Consider the following 20,995-nt stretch of genomic DNA (forward strand, 5'->3'; position numbering starts at 1 on the left):
ACTGGCAGACTCCATGTCAATTCAATATGAAATGAATTTGCAATTACTGAATACATGTCCAATTATTAGAAATGAATTAGAACCTACTTGACCATACTTAAATGCTAATAGGCCAACAATTGTTAGTTAATTTCTAAATTAGATGTAGAAAAGTATATACATAAAGAAAATATTTGATAATTAAACACTTATTGACCTATAACGTCATATCTGACTGAATGATTCACTTGGGCTACTAGTTTAATGTATTAGAATATTTTTTAATTATCCAGGATAAATGTAACATGTTTTTTTGTTATTATGCTTTCATTTGGGTATCAATGGCGATTCTCTTTTATTGAACACATTGCTGCCCCCTATTGGTTGATAAGAAAATCAAGCAAACGCTTTCTTACGGGCCTTATAAGATAAATCACAGGACAACAGGAATGTTTAAAAAACCGAAAATATATTCAAATTGCAAACCCAGCAGTGTTGTACAAGGTAGGAAAACACAGACAGAAAAACGTTCAAAACGTTAATACGGATAGTGTATTGTACCAAAATCCAGTCTTAATTCAGGTTGGAAGAGAAGTTTTATCTTTAAAAGACAGAAAATATAAACAGTTAGAGAAAAAAAAGTACTTTAATATAAATATCATACTCAACATCAACTAAAACACTTTGTTGTAAGTTATGAGCTGGACTATGCTTATAATCAGTTTTAATTACATATATTTATTTAAGACCACATATATTATGTGTGTTATCCTTAGAGATGAATACACAAATAATGAGTATACAAAGGAGTGTTATAATATTGTAACCTATATCCAACTTAAAATATGCATTAGTGAACTTAGTGAACACACAAAATGACAAAACAAGAGCTGAAAGGTTCCAGCAGTGAAGAACTTGGCAACTCACTCCTGTCATTATCATCACATACACCCTCTCTGCCTGACCCCAAGTGCTGTGTGGCTCCAACCAATGGAAAGTATTTTATATGGTCTGTCCTTAAGATGCTTTCTGTTGTCTATAACCCCCCCCCCTCTAGCCCACAATCATCGCTACCCTTTGTTCATTGGTTCATTGATCCGTCTTCCCAACTGCAGCCCACTCTCCTACTCTCTTCCCGTATTTTCTCCTCCGTCTCTTTGCTCCTTAAAACCAAATAGAGCTAGCATGTTTGCGCGGGGCTTCGAACACAGCAGAGTACAATACAACACAGGCACTGCGATGTGGGGGCTTGGGTTTGTTCAATGATGCAGGTCGCGGTGCGATGAGACGCACGCAATCATTGATGAGGTATTTTTTCTGAATGCAGGCAGCAATACATTTGATGGGTAAGGGGGGGTTGGACTACTGCGGCAATAGCAGCCCAATGCAGTTGCTTGCTCACAGCCTCAGTCCCTCTCCTCATTCATCCCTGCCCCGCTCAGGGACCTCACTCCCTCCCCTCAGTCATCCCTGCCCCACTCAGAGCCTCGTCTCTCTCCTCCCCCTCTCCTCCCTGCCCCCCTCAGAGCCTCAGTCCCTCTCCTCCCTGCCCCACTCAGAGCCTCAGTCCCTCTCCTCCCTGCCCCTCTCAGAGACCTCAGTCCCTCTACCCCCCTTAGAGCCTCAGTCCCTCTCCTTTCTGCCCCCTCAGAGCCTCAGTCCCTCTCCTTCCTTCCCCCTCAGAGACCTCGGTCCCCCTACCCCCATCAGAGCCTCAGTCCCTCTCCTCCCTGCCCCCCTCAGAGCCTCAGTCCCTCTCCTCCCTGCCCCCCTCAGAGCCTCAGTCCCTCTCCTCCCTGCCCCCCTCAGAGACCTCCGTCCCCCTGCCCCCCTCAGAGACCTCAGTCCCCCTGCCCCCCTCAGAGACCTCAGTCCCCCTGCCCCCCTCAGAGACCTCAGTCCCCCTGCCCCCCTCAGAGACCTCAGTCCCCCTGCCCTCCTCAGAGACCTCCGTCCCCCTGCCCCGCTCAGAGCCTGCCCGGGCGCTCGGCGGCGCCCCTGGGGAAGAGGCTGTCCAGGGACAGGTCGCTGCTGCCCATGCCGGCCATGCGGCTCCGCAGCAGGAAGTGCGTCCGGCGCTGCAGCAGCCGCTGCTGCTCCTGCTTCAGCTCCACGTAGGAGCGGGAGAAGGTGTGGAAGATGGAGGTGACGGGGAAGGCCATGAGCAGGATGCCGCTCAGGATGCTGCTGAGCGCCACCACCTGGCCGGGGATGGAGCGCGGCACCATGTCCCCGTAGCCCACCGTGGTCATGGTGATGACGGCCCACCAGTAGGTGGCCGGGATGCTGCTGAACTCCCGCGCCGAGGCCATCTCGTTCTCGATCAGGTAGAGCAGCGGGGAGAAGAGGGCGATGGCCACGCACAGGAAGAGCAGCAGCAGGCCGAACTCACGCGTGCAGCGCCGCGCCGTGAGCCCCAGCGTCTGCAGGCCCAGGGAGTGGCGGGCCAGGCGCATGACGTACAGGATGCGGAGGGCCCGCAGCACGCGCAGAACCAGGCCCACCTTGTCCAGGTAGCTGCTGCCCGAGCCGGGCCGCTTCTCCCAGGTGGAGGTGCTGTCCACCACCAGGGTGATGTAGTAGGGCAGGATGGCCATCACGTCGATGAGGTTCAGCGGCCGCCGCAGGAAGGCCAGCTTGCTCCGGTCCTGGATGAAGCGCAGGGTGAACTCCAGGGAGAACCACGCCACGCACACCGTCTCCACGATGAAGATGTTGTAGCACATCTGGGAACACGTTCCCTACGGAAGGAGGAAGAACACAAACGGGGGAGATTCAAAAGACCTCTCTGATGCTATGTGCGGAACATTTACTTTTGCCACCAGAGGGCGCCATTACAATATAAATAGCAACAAACAGGAGAAACCCATATCACACAACCACCAAATAGAAAATACCCTGATAATTAACACACACACACACACACACACACACAGACACACACACACACAGGCGCTAAACCATGGGAGATGCTACAATCACCTGAGTAGCAATGTTAATTAAAGTGTCATCTTCTTTTCATCAGACTCAGTCAGGCGTTGTGTGAGAATGAATACACAGTGAGAGCTCCTAACACAACCTAATTGCCCATCATGGAATCTCAGCTTAACTATTGGAAGCTGAATCAACATAATGAGGAGTAAAGATGGAGGTCCGCCCCCCCCCCATGCACAAACCCACACACACCCTACGCACGGCATACACACAAACGCCCTCATGCACAGACACACACACATCAGGTTTTTTTTAAGAAATTCTGTGTGAGCCCTGAATTATTCATTTGTGTTTTATTTTATTTTGCATGGCTAAAGGGGACAGGAAACTTTGTTAGACTTAATTACAAGCATCTGATCTGCTTAAGAACAAAGCCAATTAAATATTATTTTAGAAAGTAATTATAGCTCGCCCTTACTTTTCCTTTATAAATCAACTTTCAAGATTTCCAATGTTCATGTCCGATGAGGTGACACAAGGCAGGCGTTTAAAGTCATTGAAATGACATTACACAACCAGATGGCTCCTTCTCACTGGGCTTATTTGGATGTTGTGCTCTGAGATGGTGGACCTAATGATGCTGAGCTGAGCCTGTCTCCTGTCTGAGCAGAGATGAGTTCACAGGAGTTCTGCTAGCTATTTTCTAGACCCCCCACGTAGTCAGGAATTATTAGGGGTTTATCATCAATCTTATTAAATATAATAAAAATACTATTTAAAAACCTACAAAAGGGGCCTTGAAATTGGACGCTGATGTTAGGAACATCCCTGTTGTTCTAATACAACATGGGATTGTCACGCTCCCGAGCCTCAATTCTAACTAGCATAATAATTCATCAATAAACCTAATGACCATTTATCGTGGAAACATCTTGTACATTGTCACCATGTTCATCATATAAACGATGACCTGATTACATGCTGATCAATCCGAGCGCTCCGACATGTAACAGTCATTTGGCAGGCTCTGCATCGCAATCGAAAATAACAATGTACCAAAGAGGCTGCAAATAATCCAAGCAGAATTAGAAATGGATCAGCTCCAATAGCCCGCGGTGTCTGTACTCACCGCCTCCTCCTCCTCCCGCATGGCGGGCATGGTGCTGATGGACAGGTTGACGGCGGTGATGGTGACGAACAGCACCGACAGGCAGGCGAAGATCTTCCCCGGCAGGCCCGAGTGGGGCCTCTCCACCATGTCCCGCAGCTTCCCCATGAAGCGGCTCGTCCGCGTGTCCCCCTCCCCGCCCCCGCCGGACCCCCCGGCCCGGCCTCCGCCGCCGCCGCCGCCGCCGCCGCCGCCGCTCTCAGTCTCCATCATGTCCTCCATCAGGTCCTCGTCCTCCGCCCTCTCCAGCTCCTCGCACTCCTCCACCCGCTGCAGGAGGCGCCGGCGGCAGCACCACTCCATGCTCTCCTCCGGGAGCCCCCAGTAGAGGAGCTCCTCGCGGAAGGAGAGCGCGCACATCTCCCGCAGCGAGCGCAGCTTGCCGGCGCGCAGGAAGGTGAGGATGGTGCGGAAGGCGCAGGGGCTGCGGTCGAAGAAGAACTCGTTGCGCGCCACGTCGTAGTCGTCGCACACGCCCATGATCTCGTCGAAGCTGTGGCACAGGTGCAGCCGGCCCAGGCGGGACAGCGGGAAGTCCTCCAGGGTGCTCCAGGGCAGCTGGTAGCGCAGGCCGCCCACGTTGACCACGGCGTAGGGCCGGCGGCGTGCGCTGGCGGCCGTCGGCGGGGCGGCGTCCTTCCCCCAGCAACCGCCGGCCGGCTCCGGGGCCAGCTGGGCCCGCTTGTAGAAGGCCCCCTTGAGGGCCTCGGTCTCCTGGGGCGGCGGGAGGTTGAGCGAGGTGTCGGAGTCACAGCTCAGGGCGCTGTAGTCGTAGTCGGAGCCGTCGCCCGCCAGGAGGGCCATGTTGGCTGCCCTCCTCCTCCTTTGCCTCTTCCTCCTCCTCCTCCTCCTCCTCTCCCTCCTATCCCGGGACGCCACTCACATCCCCCGCGCAGAGCTGTATACCGGCGCGGCCTAGCCTGGGGCAGCCTACAGTAGGACCAGAGAGGAGAAACACATCCCCACGTCTTGAATTATATTTAGATCATACATTAGCAGGTAATATACCAAAAGATACACCTTCATATATACCTTCCACTGAATAATCGTGTCATTTTGTTGTGAGGCAAGTTATAGCAAATTTAGATTTGTGATTTAAAATGGTTAAAATGGGATTTTAAAAACATGATGTCACAAACAGATCGCACACAGTTCCCTAACAATTATTGACATTACATTTCATTTTGACAACGTATTCATATGTATGGACCGTTTTAAGTGACAGCTGTAGCTTCCATTTGAGGCAGGTTACATGAACATGGGCGCTTATATATACCACACACTGGAAGAATAATGATGTGCACTTAGATGGTGGATGCAGGAACATCTGTTTTCCACACAAGACAAAGGAAGGGAAACAATATTCATTGTTATGGATTATATGGCCAGGTCCCTTATGGCTCTCAATGCTTTGCTATTCAGCTTATTTATTTTAGAGCAAACTAAAATACATTTTAACCATTGTTTTGGTCTTTGTATATATCATTATATTCCTAAAAGCTATTACCGAGCAGAAGCCAACACTAATAATACATAAAGTCTATCTAATCTATCCAGATACATCCCTTTCAAACATAAACATCATAATCATCAACTATGTTTATGGCTTGAAATTGTTAATGAATGTGTAATATCATTCAGATATTAAAAAAAAATCGATTGGGAACCGTATGAATTGAAGTCATGTAAACACTTATGTTTCTTTATGTCTCCCTGTTATTCATTTTCCTTCTAGTTTCCTTTGTGCTGTTTGTGTAATTAGAATTCATTTTGACAAGTGTTCCTTTTCAAACTGTTGGCTGTTTCCAACAACATTTAAATAATACAGCATCATTTCTCAGATGTATAAAAATGACTTATTTGCCTCGGTAACACCATAGCAACCAAATACCACCACACACAAGAAGACAGGGATAGAGGGAGAGAGAGAGAGAGAGAGAGAGAGAGAGAGAGAGAGAGAGAGAGAGAGAGAGAGAGAGAAAGAGAGAGAGAGCGAGAGAGAGAGAGAGAGAGAGAGAGAGAGAGAGAGAATAACAATGTAAATGTGTCAAGAAGGAATAGAACAACAAAGTGTTGTGTGGGCCACGTTGGCCTCTGTCCAAACTAATTAAATCAATTACAGTGATTTAGGGGGTGGAATTAATGTCAGCGCATTCTGCATGAATCCCTGTGAATTCTGTGTTCGGGAAGGCGTTCTTGGCTTCTAAGAAAGGGATTTAAGTGCGTCACTGAAGGATTATTAGGCACCTGCACTGTCACTCTGTGTGAGTGGCTGATTACAGCCAAGCCTCACTTTCCCACCCATCAAATTAGAGGAAAGCAACCCCAAGCTGTTCTGTTTGACAGTCGGCCTGCTTTTCATGCGTTCAGTATAGGCAGCAGGAGGTGTATTTTCTTTTCATGTTTGGTCAAAGCACATTGCCTCCATTTTGCCCCTGGTAAAGGGAACACGTATAGACAAGTTATGGAAACCAAGGGGATAACATTAAGTCAGCTCTAGATTTTCCATGTTTAAAGCCATTATATATCAATTCTTTAATCAATACATTAATTATGTATTTCCTATAAGTGAAAAACAGTTGCTGTCTCGCAAAGGTCTTTGGGCATGTTTTATTTGATATTAATGTAAGAAAAAACATTATAATCAATCCAATCCATCAAATATTACTTTCCGTTCACGTCACCACTCAGAACCTAGACGTGACTTCCAAAACACTGTGCTTAGAACTGCAAACTGAAAAAACGAAAAATGATTTATTACAATCGATTATTTCCAGGGCCATTCTGAAATATCTTGCCTCTGTGCTGCTACAGAAATCCATAAATTCTCAGATGTTTTTCCCTTGCTTGTGGCTAAGGCTATCGATACGCCTACAACACCCTGCCAGGGTGGACGAGCAGGCCTACCCTCCGTGCCCTCCATCGCTCTCTAACTCCATTAGAAACACATGATGGGAACGCTCCGAGCCATCCGTTTACCCAAACTTCCAAGTCTGAGCTGCTTTTTCTTCTTCCATCTGACCCAGACACTGGGGCACTATGTTTTTCTTATTTTCTTTCTCCCTCACAGGCAGGAAGGCGGGGTGGGATGGTTGGGCTGATGGGGGGGGGGGGTTCCTGGTTCCAAAGAATGGAAGACAAAGCTAGCGATGTAGCTAACAAACCCTGGAGCAGTCTCTCTCTCTCTCTCTCTCTCTCTCTCTCTCTTTCTCTCCGTGAACCTCGGCTCCCTCCCATTGTGCTCTGCCGATCGCTGCGTGACTCACTGGGCTGTGATTCCAGTGTTGCTTGACTGCATGTCTAATGCATGTCCCACGCCGTCCTCCATTGAGAGGCTGAGCCAGTCGAGGAGAGCCACCGCCAACCACAGCCGCTGCTAGAATCACCCAGCTCCACCGGCGTCTGGTCTGAGAGACGGCCGGCTGCCTTCCAGAGATTGCAGCTATGGGGTTCTGTTAAGGACCCAGCGGGGGACGGTGGCTGGGGTGGATGATCACTGCTTGAGCACGATGACGACACCACGTTGTGCTTCAAGAAGAGACCAGTGGAATTCAAAGGAGGAGGTTTGACAGTTTCAGAAAGTTAGAAACTTTGAAGCCGCCGTTCTTTGGCCATTGCAAGAACACACACACACACACACACACACACACACACACACACACACACACACACACACACACACACACACACAAACACACACACACACACACACACGCCATATACAGATACACAGGCCATTGATATATACACACACACACACACAATGTGTTGAATAATAGTGCCTTTTGATTGTCCTTGGATTTCAGCGGCCTTGGAGCCTACTGGTCCCATAGGAACAGCTTCATTCATCTGAGAACGGCTATAGTGTTCACAACCTCTATTGTGACGTTATGATCCACCAGCTCTCTTACAGCTCCACACGAGAGCAAATGCTAATTCACAAAGCCTGAGTGTAGATTTTTTTGCACATGCTCAAATTTCAAAATCCACAATAATGTCTGTTTTCTCAATACAAATATTATATCACCGTCATCATCTTCTTCTTCTTCATCACATCATCATTCTCTTCCTCATCATTATCAACACCGCCATTATCATCAAAATCCTCATCCTCATCACTATTGTCATCATCATCATCATCATCATCATCATCATCATCATCCTCATTTCAACCTTATTTTGTTTGCTGATTATCTTTTACTTATATATTCAAACATAAAAGTACACCTCAATTCTTTGAGGGCGTCCGCCACACTTAAAAAGCATCCATACTTCTGAAGACCAAGCCTTAGTATTTATGAGGCTTAGGGTGAGGTTGGCATACCCTATCCCTCGTTCTTTATGAGGGTTAGCTAATCCCAAGACTTTATGACCGTTCGCTTGACCGAAGAAGGGCTTTCTAACTAGGGCTCTCACGACTCCCTAAAGGGGCTCACTTCCTCTTCTCTCTAATGGGAGGATAAGAGGCTCTGGATAGAATAAATTGACTTGTAACCACAAGTCCCACTGACCCCAGACTCTCAATTTCTCTCTGGTCTTTTTCACCCCCACTCAATGAGCAAAGCTTCCTGGCATCATGTCTTCAGCATGCGGTAATCTTGTCTGATTAAGATGTTTTTTTTCCAGCCGTCTGTTAGGAGCAGTTTAAGGCACATGAAGGTTATCTTCCTGTTGCCTGTGGGGGGTTGGAGATAAACACAGAGGATCTTCCACTGCTAAATAATGGTTCCCCAACCCCGCTCTGGGCTCCTTCGTGATGTTCCAACTGTTCATCAGCCTCTTGCTCTTCCGGAGGTTGTTAAAACAGACTTTAGCCAGCAGCGGGTGGTTGATCGTTCTGTATTGTGGTAATCAATATTCCAAAAAGCTAAATGACAGTTGTTTTGGGGGACTTTTTGGGATTTTGGGAAATCCCAAAGAAGAGCTTAATGAACATTGAGCTTAATGAACATAGACACACACAAGCACAAATAGACAAAATAACACAGACAGACAGAAAAATACACACACACACACACACACACACACACACACACACACATACACTTATATTATCATATACAGTTTGCGCTATGACCCTGCAAAAGAAAGTACATTTTAACTTGGTTACAAGCGTCCTTGCTCTTCCATTCATCATCCATCCATCCGTCTCCTATCCTCAATCCATCAATCAACCATCCATCACTCATCCATCCATCATCCCTCCATCCATTAACCATCCATCCATTCATCCAGCACACCTCTCTTCCTCCCTTAATCAATCCATTATCCATCCATCTATCATCCATCCATCATCAATCCATCTATCATCCATCCATGCATCATCAATCCATCTATTTACCACTAAATATAGAGGTGACATATAACGTTAACCTGCCATCACTAGGCATGTGTTATTCATTGTTTTCCGATCACATTTAAATACCCATCGACTTGAAACCACTCCAACATTTCCACATCGCCTTTTTCCTTATAGGGTATATCTCATAATGAGCAAATAGGACTGTTATAGATCGTTTTCAACCCAGTCTATTCCCCCTGCTCTGTTTGCCCTTTTACCTTAGGCTCTTCATCCCCAGACAGTGACTGAAACAACAACGACGACCCCCACCCGCCATCCGTCCGTCGGTGCACAACTGGCCCATAGGATATACCTCCACACTCCTCCAGCCACACTCTCTGCACAAGCTAGGCGTGACTAACATTACCTCCTCGGGCACCTTAAGGCAGAACAGCAGCTTCCTCACCTTTTGACGCAGCACATGGCATATGTCTGCTTCTGTGCACCCACCACAGGCTGACCTACTGCTCATGCGTCGGTGAGGATGGATGCCTGTAACAAGGGCCGCAACAATAGAATGAAAGCTTTATAAGATGTGGACAATGCTCTTCAGAACTTCTAGCGATTTGTGCCTTGTTTAAATCAACTTGATTCAACTTCATTTCGGCCTATAAATGGATGCTGTCCTACTCATTTTTGTTTTGAAGTACTCAGCTAAACTTGATTACATAAAGATGACGTAACTTGATGGTGTTCTGCTTTTGTACTTGATAGCCTTCCATTCCACCGTCCCTCCATTACAGCCTCCCGCCGCAGCAGAGCCAACCAACCAGATCAGCCCCAGAGGTATGTCAACAATTTGTTTTTCCGCTGAAACCCATGGCATTGTCCCTGTGGACCAGAAGGGATTGTGTGTGCTCTCCATTTCTCTCGGGTTCCAGTCAGGTGGGTCGGCTGTCACTGTCACTCCCCTGGACCCGTCGCTGAAAGCAGCACTCTCTCACCACCAAACCACACTGAGGATCCATGTGAGAACAGGGTTGTGTGTGGTGTGTGTGTGTGTGTGTGTGTGTGTGTGTGTGTGTGTGTGTGTGTGTGTGTGTGTGTGTGTTGGGGGCAGAACAGACCTAAGGATCGGTATCATGGGTTTAAAGTGTGTAGGGAAAAAAAACACAAGTTATAACTGGATCATAAAGTCGTGCACATCATCGACTAAAGTGAAAGTTTGAGTTTATTGAGGCCTGTCACAGACAGAGTAAACATCATTTGTTTGGTTAAGTTGGGCTTAATGTGTTTGCTGTGGCATTCTGCTTCCCGGATTTATGATAGCAGTGTTTGTTGTGCATATTAAACACTCTGGTAGTATGCATCTTTCGTTTTACCAATTCAATACTCAAGTGTTTGAAAAAAATGAAAAGATCATCCAGAGAGAACATAAACAGGAAATGAAGGATAATCACTGTCCAATTCAGATGTAAACAACGGTTTTGTAAACAACAAAAGGTTTTGAAACATTTCCAAACTACTATTACTGGTTATTTTCAAAACAAATCCATAAACCAGTTTAATTTACTCTTGCAGTCATGCCATACGATATTGCCTCAGAAACCCTTTGTTTCTTATGCTCTGGAGTGTCTGCAGTAAAAACCTGTTCTCCTCCATTTTCAATAAATGTCAGGATACCACCTTTGTCTTTCTGCCCCCATTAAGTTAACAACACTGCCACTAAGGATGGGAGGCCAATAAGTCAATTATAATCACGATGCTGTGAAGGAAGGAGACAAGCTGATCTATGAAACATAACGAATAACTCATCAAAGAGGCTTGCAGAGATGCTTGCATAGAGGCTTGCATGCAGAGACGCTTGCAAAAAGACAGCATGGAATAAAATCCTTGTATCATGGGATTTATTCATTGTATTATCCCCATGGTTGATTCATAAACATAATTTTAGACCGATGCATTATGTATGGCCCGCTTACCCAATCTTGAATGTTACATTCCATCTTGTTCATTAATGACCTCTAATCACCAACTCAGGATCATGTGGGGATTTACAGTACATTAACTCTGCGAGGCTGTCTTTAACGACACAGCTAAAACAATAAGTCAAATGACCAGCCATTTGTTGATGGTGGAAAAATGGCACTCCGAATTTGCCAAAATGTTATCATTCCAGCATCTGTTGAATATTGTTTATATATTAATTGATAAACGACATCTGCTCTCTTTAAATGTACCCAACCGTTAAATAAAAGCAGATTCATGCAAAAAAAAAAAATGCAATTGAGGATTAGCAGATTCATTTAACAAAAATTAAGCATTTGGGTGCAATAACAAGGATTTGGTGATCTCAAATTCATCTTCACACTGCACACAATAATAATATTTGTTTGAACTTTAGTCACATACCATGCGAGATATGCTGCGGTTCCACGTGTCACACAATCACAGCGGAATCACTATCACAACCCTATGGTGATCTAAATGACAGGCGATCAAGTGGAATACTCACTGTGCACCTCGGGTCCCTGTTGCGGAAGATCTCTGCAGGAAAGCGTAGTTAGTTGGAAAATACGGATGGCTCTGAGATGCGAACAAAAGGGGAACACATATGAACCGTTTCTCCTGCTATCGCTGCCTCAGTCGAGTTTGTAGATGTGTTCGGGGAGCTTATTTGATGATCACATGCGTTCAACAGGCTGCCGTCTCTCCTCCGCCCCTTTTCTTTCCTTTCCAATCTCTCTCTCTCTCTCTCTCTCTCTCTCTCTCTCTCTCTCTCTCTCTCTCTCTCTCTCTCTCTCCCCCCCCCACCCCTTCACATCAGCACAGCTCCAATGTCTGACATCAGAAGTTGCTTTGGGGAGAAATCTATGCGAGGATTCCATGGTAACCACCACCTAGCACATGGTAGTGGCCCTCTTCAGATGGACGTAATCCTAATTTTGTGTAGTTCTTTACTGTAATGATAATAATGTTCATAATTATATAGCTGAACAGTGGTCTTAAGTGTCTACGTCACTATAATCGTCCTCAAAACATCAGAATTGAAGTTAAAAAAAAATGAAAACAGACAGATGTGTAAAGAAATATAACACATCAGTGCAATTCAGACATAGAGGTCAGTAACCCTAAACTGGATACCTTTAAACTAAAAACTTGAATAGGCCTGGATGTCAAGTCACAATACATAATTTACCTTAGTATAACGTTTTAATCTCACAGACCTAATCCCTTCCTATTCGACCTATTGATCTATGGGAATGAAAGCTGGCCAGGAGGAGGGAGAACGCACTGGACAAGGGCTGCAGGAGGCCAGAGGAATGCTATGTTTCACTTGTTTGCTGAGCTGAACAAAGGGTTAAGACAATTAAATCCTGAGAGCACACGCCAGTCCCCATATGTGGTAAAGACGTTGTTTACAACCAACCTTCATGCCTTACTATTGAAGTTACCAACGTTTCAGAAATAGCACTGGTGCCCCCTCACCCATTATTCATTTCCCCGCGGTATTATCGTACATGTTGTGGGAGCCGTTGGAATGAAATGTTCACCAATATCCAGGACTAGCACTCGACCAGCAGTATTGACGGCATAACGGGATACATTTTTGTTTACAGGAATACAGTTGTTTTTTTACTTAAAATTTGTAAAAACCGTTTCTTTAGAAATACCATGGGGTGGGTTAGTATAGGTTTTGTGAATGGATTATAGTAATAGATAATTTATGGTGAGGATGGAATAGCATGTTCATGCAGAGAGTTGCAAATCTTGAAGGGCCACTTGTTGATTCTTAAAATGAACATCATTAAGGAAATCTAGATATGTTGGCAGATGAATCTACTTGATTAATTAATAGGCCATACCCCTATTATTTATACATTCATAATATCATATGAATATTAAGTAGTAGTAGCAGCAGTTAAACCAAAATATCTTTAATATCATATATATAGAAGCAGCAGATTAAACAAAGCGATTTGATCAGGTCAGTAATGGAAATGCGGTAAGTGATATTGATTCAAACTGATTAGTTCCTAATTGGTTTCTCCGCTTGAACTAATAGGTATTTCCTCATGCTAAGTTGTTCTGAAAATGCAAGCTCTTAGGGGGTAATCCACATTATACCATTTCACATTGGATAAACCATGGTGTGGTTGTGGTTCTATGTACCACAGTAAGCTACTTTCCGTCCTATAAAGTGTAACAGACACGGTTCTTAGATTGAATCCCATCAAATGGAATCTTATGTTTTATTGATCTGGCAGAGACCATATATTCATTGTCATTCATGCTCAAGCTGACATGAAAAGGACATACAAACCAGGAGAAAGAAAAAATAACTACTTTTCATTTAATGTATTATTTTTCCTACCATCCAAATCACGATCAAAGTGATTGTGGTTATTCTTGTGCTTTCTTTTGAGCTATTTGTATTCATAACTTGATGCATTTTCCAAACCAATTCATAACGGATGCATTTATGGCAGCAATTAACATTGGTAAATGCTAACCACATCAAGGGGTCTCATAATTGTGACAAATATTACAATGCCTCCTACCCAGCCATTCAGTGATTTAGTGTAGGCAGCACACAAGAGATCAAACAAACACATTTTCTCATCAGCAACCTATGGAGGTAAAGTAGCACTGATCTGGCAGGAAGAGGCATTCCCGTTGTCAGGGGCAGCCGAGTGTTAAATATAGCTGTCTCATAAAAGGTACAGAGGCAACCAGCTAGAATAATCTAATTGAAAGGATGTAATACATTTATTCAGCTCCTGTCATTGTATGATAATAGCCAAATGGCAAATGTTGTGTCGAATGCAATTCCACGTGACCCCTCTACAGTCAAGCCCAAAGGTGATGGGAAGACTCAAGCAGTGGACTGGAGCTGTAGTGACTGGTTCAGATTCCAATTTAAATTGAAGTTGAGCTGTTGAATTACAGCATGCCTGCCTCAACAGCTGCTTGCTTGGGAGGGATAACTTGTTAATTCTTGTGTTTGACAAATTCCGAAGGATGTGTGGTTGCCAAGGCCATTGGCAGGAGGAAATAAACAGACATTACCTTCAACTTCTTCTTCAAATATGGTTGGATCCCACACAGTAGCGCTTGAGTTTATGATGAAATTATTCAGGAGGAAACACTATCAAAAATATCTCTGGGCACTACCGCTGAGTGAAGGAGAGGGAGGGAGAGAAAGAGAGGGAGGGAGAGAAAGAGAGAGACAGAGAGAGACACAGAGAGACACAGAGAGGAAGGGACAGGGAGAGATAGAGATACAGAGACAAAGAGAAGGACAGAGAGAGAGAGAGAGAGAGAGAGAGACAGAGACAGAGAAAGACAGAGATAAAGAGACAGAGAAACAGACACAGAGAGAGAGATAGAGACACAGAGAGAGAGAGACAGCATAAGACACAGTGAGAGAGATAGAGCTAGAGAGAGAGAGGCAGCGAGAGATAGAGAGAGAGAGACAGCGACAGAGAGAAAGAGAGAGAGACAGAGAAAGAGACTGAGACAGAGCGAGAGAGAGACAGCAAGAGAGATAGAGACAGAGAGATAGAGAGACAGCGACAGAGAGAAAGAGAGAGAGACAGCGGGAGAGACAGAGACAGAAACAGAGAGAGAGAGAGAGACAGCGAGAGAGATGGAGACAGAGAGATATGGAGCATGATGAACGACAGTGAGGGACTGCGTAGGAAGAGGCTTTGACCCCAACCTATTTTTGACAGCTGAAAGGTCAAGGAACACAGTGTATGTTCAGACATCCCTTGTTCACATATTATAAGTAGCTTCTTACACCATTATACTGACTATGTGGAAGACTCCCCATTCTATATAAAAATGTTATGTTTTGTAATGTGGGATCCTAATGGAATGCAGATTGAGTTGGACTTCCATTTGTCCTTGACTGCATTCTTCCTTCATATGCAGGATTTTTCCCGGCAGTACGATTAGCATGGCATGTTGTTGAATATGACAACTCTGGATGATGACTTGATGATTTTGGTGTGTTTGCAGAAGTAGCTCAGGGACAACTTTTGGCAGGATTTGAGCTCCATCTGTGGTGTGAAACATCCTGACAAACTACCCTTTCGAAGTAGCTCTGTGCTACATAACAATAAACAGTATCCTGTTGATCTAAAGAGCTCTCTGGGAATGCATGGTTTTGTCAACTACCAATGTTAGTGCTGTATTGTATTTTAAATACAATGGGCAATAAACTCAAAAAAAATAGTTTATTGCCCATTGTATAGTTTATTGCCAAAAATAAAAATCCCAAGAATCTCTTCATGCTGGGTAATTCCAATGCTAATTCAATTATATTCTATGTCAATAATAGAGGAGTACAAAGTATAAATTCAAAAATAGAAGATTGAATATTACTTTTTCTACCAGCCCTTTACTGAGAGGGGAAGCATCAGGCATTGAGCGGTCATTGGACCGTCATTGGATGGTCATTAAATGAAAAAGCTTAAAGTGCTTGACGTTTCACACTTCAACACGAAAAAACAAGTTAAATGAAATTAGTAGATAAGTATCAAGATTAAGAATGTGTACTAACATACATCTGTTTGACCACTTTGGGTAAACCTAAAATGTCCTTCTCTTCAGGTGCAATTAGTATTGTTCACTTACTTTCGTTCTTCTCTGTTTTGTTGGTGGTTGGACATCTGTGTAATGTGTTTGTGTGTGCGTGTGTGCGTGTGTGTGTGTGTGTTTATGTGTGGGTGTAAGAGTCTCACGGCCTATCTGTCTTTATTTATCAGGTTGCTCTTGGCAGGTTAAATTGCTTCTTGGTTATTTTCTCCTGGTTTCCTTTTAGGTTCATTTCCTCCATGTCTTTGTCAGAGAGAGGAAGGGGCGAGGCTGTCTGTGTGTGGATAAGGACAGTGGCGGCCACTCTATCCATGCTGCACATGACAGATCAATAGGACCTCCCTCCCATTACATGCCACCCAAAGCTCACAAAGGAGAAGACAACACACAGACTCATGTATGCATATGTCTGATGTCCAACATGAATGGGTTTAATCTGCACACACAGTAATGTTTGAAATGATTGGTTAGTTTTGTGTAAGTGTTTACTTCTTTTTATCAATGCATGGTTTATTTCAATTTTATTGCTAAATATAATTACAATGACTTCAGCAGGATATGCAAAGGTATATACCAAAACCCAAACCATCACAACGTGTCTAAACTACTGTATAATGGTGTCTTCTTCTATCCTTTAACCGAATGGTTGTAATGTGACCATTTGTGGAGCCTTCATCACGGATCAATGTTTTTCTCACAAACACGCACATAAACACACACACACACACACACACACACGAATGCGAATAAATCTTCATTAAAATGACAATAAAGATCATTGTCTTCCTAACATTAGTTAAAGGGGCTGTAGGTACGATTGAAGAGCTATCAATTTGAGGGCAATTTAGTTGAAATGCCAGGGCCATCTGTCAGATCCTTATTTGGTCTGTCTAATTCCCTCAGTTCCTTATTTGGGCTGTCTAATGTCAAAATCCAGTTCCCTTGCTTTTTTCTGTTCTCTGTCTCTTCACAACTATAACATCTTACCTGGAGGACCTTTAAAGGTTGTAGAGGTATATTATATGTTCATGATGCATTGAATAGAAAGCTTGTATGGTTTGTGCGGTGAGGAGAGGTCACACCAGACGATACACTGTATGAAGATACACTTTGAAAGAGAAAGAAATAATTGGCATGAAGTAAAGGATACCATGTCTTCTGTGGTAGAGATTTCACACGTCCCTGTTCCAGCGGTTGAAATGGCACACAGCCATTCAAAAACAAGCACAGGGTTTTAATCAGGGAGAGGTTGCAGCAAGTGTGAGGTGATGTTTTCATGTTCATCATCGCTATGCTATTATTTTCGTGTTGCTGCGAGGAAGTGGCTCATCTACTCCTTGATGCCTCCTCTTTAGTGACTGCATGTTCCGGTTTGACCCCACTGACCTCTTATCTCCCTCCTGCTATTATTAGAGTGTGCATGCGGTGCACTGTAGGAATAAAACCATTTTCCAATTGCTATACTGCTCTGCTACTGTGATAGGTTTTAGTTTCTATATCTGCCAATCTGCCCTTTAGTGCTGCGAGCCATATGGTCTGGGGATTGATAGCTTTACGCTATACCCTAAACCTGCTGCTATACCCTATACTGCTGCTCATGACTGCAAAAAATCTAATTCCTTGCCGAGGACATTGTTAAGGGTTAGGGTTTGGACTGATTGATATGAAAGTCAAGACAATTGAGACTTCTTCTTCTTAAAGAGAGCATAATGGGTGGCTCACATGAAGTGTATAAAGGTCATTGACAAATTGGAAAGTGAGTTTATTTCGGATGAGTTCTGTTTTAGTATTCAGCGACAACATTGTTAGAGCATGTCATGGCTCACAAAATGTGGTCTGAGTGAGGAGGATGAAGGGGTGTTTTTTGTTTCTTCACGGTGGTATCTCAGTCAATGGCTGTAACAGTGAATTTTTTTCTGAATACCATACGAAATGGGAATCAAATAAAGATACATTTTAACAAAATGTTGTAGTCAAGTGTACAAATATAATTCAAGCCCCTCCATCCATCTGACTCATGCAAGGCCATCATATTTAGAAATGAATCATAATTTTAAAATGACTTACAATGTTTCCTTTAAAAGAATGTCGATGCATGTTGATAGTGTGACGAACCATCTGCCCTTCGTGGGAAATACCAACTGGTCTGCCATGTTGGCCTCAAGCCCAGGAGAACTGGAGGGTACGAACGCCATGAACTCAACGTATCCTAACGTTTTGTATAACCAAACAAATAGACCGATAACACATTTCTATTGCTTGAACAATGCAATGTTTCATAGTCCATAATATTAATGTCCCTTTTCTAATATACATAACGCATAATGTTTTAACTAAATCATTATTTAAGGTTGAATTCCAAATTGTGAGAGCAATTTTGATTGTGACAAATACATACCTATTTAAAGATTTGGGGACTTTGAAGAAGCTATTTATATATTTTGTTGAAAGTTTGTAATCAGTTACTATGGATACCATATTGTTGCGCGACAGTGTAAGAAAGATTAAGGTGGTACACGTATGATGTGGTCCAGACAGTCCATATATCTCCATTGGGTGGATCACAACTTTGGTTTACTGTAAGAAGAGTTTAATTCAAAAATGTTTTTTTATATATAGGCTACATTCTTCAATGTTAAGGCAATTGCAGTTCATTGCAGTTAGACAGAGGGCTTAATAAACATATCGCCATTGGTCACTGTTAAAACTCTAGTTGAATGACTTTTCATTAACAGACACATTCATTAGACTCCTAGAGAGTCTAGTTCTCCCTTCTGGGTGTTTGAGGGTTAGTGTTATAAAGAAAAGAATAATAATAAAAGAAAATGACTCGATGACACACTTTTGTGTGTGAAAATAAATGGACGGCTGGCCTCAAAGACAATATGAGTAATTAAAAACAGAAACATTATTTACATATTCTCAAACAAACTCTTCTCTGTGGTGCACACACTCACACACATGCATGCACACAAATGCACGCACGCAAAAACCCAGATGCTAAACAATGTTAGCTGCTACAATGCACTGACAACTTAAACAAACACACACGCACACACACACATACACAAGGAGCGTAGGTAAGGTATGTTGGAGCACGCTGACCATAATGTCTTTGATTATCACAGGGCAAAATAACAGCTCCCTACCTGACCGTGCACGGCTCATTAAGGCGCTGCCTCGTTCTGCATAATGTGCAATGAAGTTGACCGACTACGCCTTTACGATTTATGTCGTTTCTTTTTGCGGTGATGTTAATGCTGTGGCAATTATTTTCTGTGTTTATCAGAAGGCAGTATCGGAAATAAATGGTCATACACCTTACTACCATAGTTGTTCTGCTCAGAGCCATCGTTGCAGTTATATGGCACAGGCCCAACCCACGTATCGTTAGGCGAAAGATGCTGACACGTTAGCCAAAGGAGACCAACTCATTAACACAACTACTATTTTCAAAAGATTTTCTGTATCACCTCAAGCTCTGTGCATCACAAAGGGTCTTTAAGGCCCAACTGTGTGGCCTAGGCTAAAAGAACCAGGGGTACGAATAGAAACTCAGATAAAATAACCATTTCATAAATGTCTGAAGGAAGCATTTGAGAGGTAATTATAATAGCAGATGGGAATGACTGTGGCTTCCGACGTCTGTCCGGACGGGGCCATTGGCTGTTGTGAAGGTGTGGTTTGTACCTTGGCATGATGACAGACACATGCCATCAGAGACACATGCCTCTGACACATGGAGATCCCGCCTACAGACACATGTACATGTGAAAAAAAATGAATCCAGAGGGATTCATATAAAATGGAATATAAAAGACGACACATTTAAAACAATTATACTAAGAATTGTACATTATTATTGCATGCTTCTAATTTTCCGTTTCCATTAATACCAATTATGTATTTGGAATATAGTTAGATTATCAATCATATCACATTGATTGGTGTTTGACTTCACTGCATCATCACTCATCAAGGGAAATGCTGTGTTATTTCCAAGAAAATTGTTGGATGTTACATAACCATCATGAATTGTTTCTTTCTATCATCATATGAAATATCTCCAAGCAACACAGGCCTGTAATAACCCAGTCAGATTAATTTATTTGGCGCAAATTAAGTCATTGGATTGTCTACCTACCTGCTGGGCTACCTGTGTGCACTCTGCCCGTGCATTCATTGGGCATGACCGCAGTCTTCCACCAGGCTCGTCAGACCCAGAGCGTATATCTCTGTGAAGACCCAGAGCTATCAGCGAGATTTAGCTCTTGGCAGACATATTGCTAAACCAGCAAACTAGTCACATGTTTTAGGGGAGTCGCTTGCAGGGATATGTGTGATTTTGTTTTCTTATTAGTGGTTTTGACTCAAGCTAGCCCATCCATACTAGCTGTAACGGATGTTACAGGTGACATGTGAAATAACTAATGAACCCATTATTGTTATTGAAATCTTTTTATGATTATCTGATGAATTCATGATGACTTTAAGGCATACTATTGATGGCACTGACATTGGTTGATTAAGAAATCAATGTAGCCTATGAATTATTTCCCATACCAACACTATAATTTAGATTCTGCTCATGTGAGAGAGTGTGTGTGTGTGTGTGTGTGTGTGTGTGTGTGTGTGTGTGTGTGTGTGTGTGTGTGTGTGTGTGTGTGTGTGTGTGTGTGTGTGTGTGTGTGCATATGAGTGTGAAATTCAAGAAGGCAACTAGTCTTTCTAATGGGACAGACTGGATGAACTTAAGGCCCTAACCCTGCAGCTGCTGCCACTGCCCTGATCACCACCACGACAAGGTGACAGAGCTGCCCAGGTCCATGCCAGCATGGACCACACATGCACATAAAAACAAAGGCAGGCACAGAGAACCTGTATTGGGTAACCATTCAAGATATTCGATTTTTTTCCACACCATCAATTACTATACATATTATTGTTCTTAGTATCATTAGTATTATTATAAACAATCATTAAGATATGTCATCAAAATGATTGTTTTTTAATAATACTATACTAATAAT

The 20,995-nt window shown here is 43.7% G+C and overlaps 1 protein-coding gene across 2 annotated transcripts; it reads right to left on the reverse strand.

The window, feature by feature from the left end:
* Nucleotides 1–1,946: 1,946 nt before the first annotated feature.
* kcng1 (potassium voltage-gated channel, subfamily G, member 1) lies at nt 1,947–12,004 on the reverse strand (the record flags this gene model as incomplete). Of its 2 annotated transcripts, none has more annotated exons than XM_079741027.1 (3): nt 11,878–12,004; nt 4,043–5,011; nt 1,947–2,720 (listed from the first exon to the last, which is right to left on the reverse strand). In XM_079741027.1, the coding sequence occupies exons 2-3, from the start codon at nt 4,883–4,885 to the stop codon at nt 1,947–1,949; spliced, it is 1,617 nt and encodes a 538-aa protein (XP_079597153.1). In that variant the 5' UTR covers nt 4,886–5,011; nt 11,878–12,004. The 2 variants fall into 2 exon arrangements, with proteins under 2 accessions (XP_079597153.1, XP_079597154.1); XM_079741028.1 differs by lacking the exon at nt 11,878–12,004 and adding an exon at nt 7,348–7,483.
* Nucleotides 12,005–20,995: the final 8,991 nt, after the last annotated feature.

Source organism: Pollachius pollachius (assembly GCF_949987615.1).
Source record: "Pollachius pollachius genome assembly, chromosome: 8".
Taxonomy (NCBI): Eukaryota; Metazoa; Chordata; class Actinopteri; order Gadiformes; family Gadidae; genus Pollachius; species Pollachius pollachius.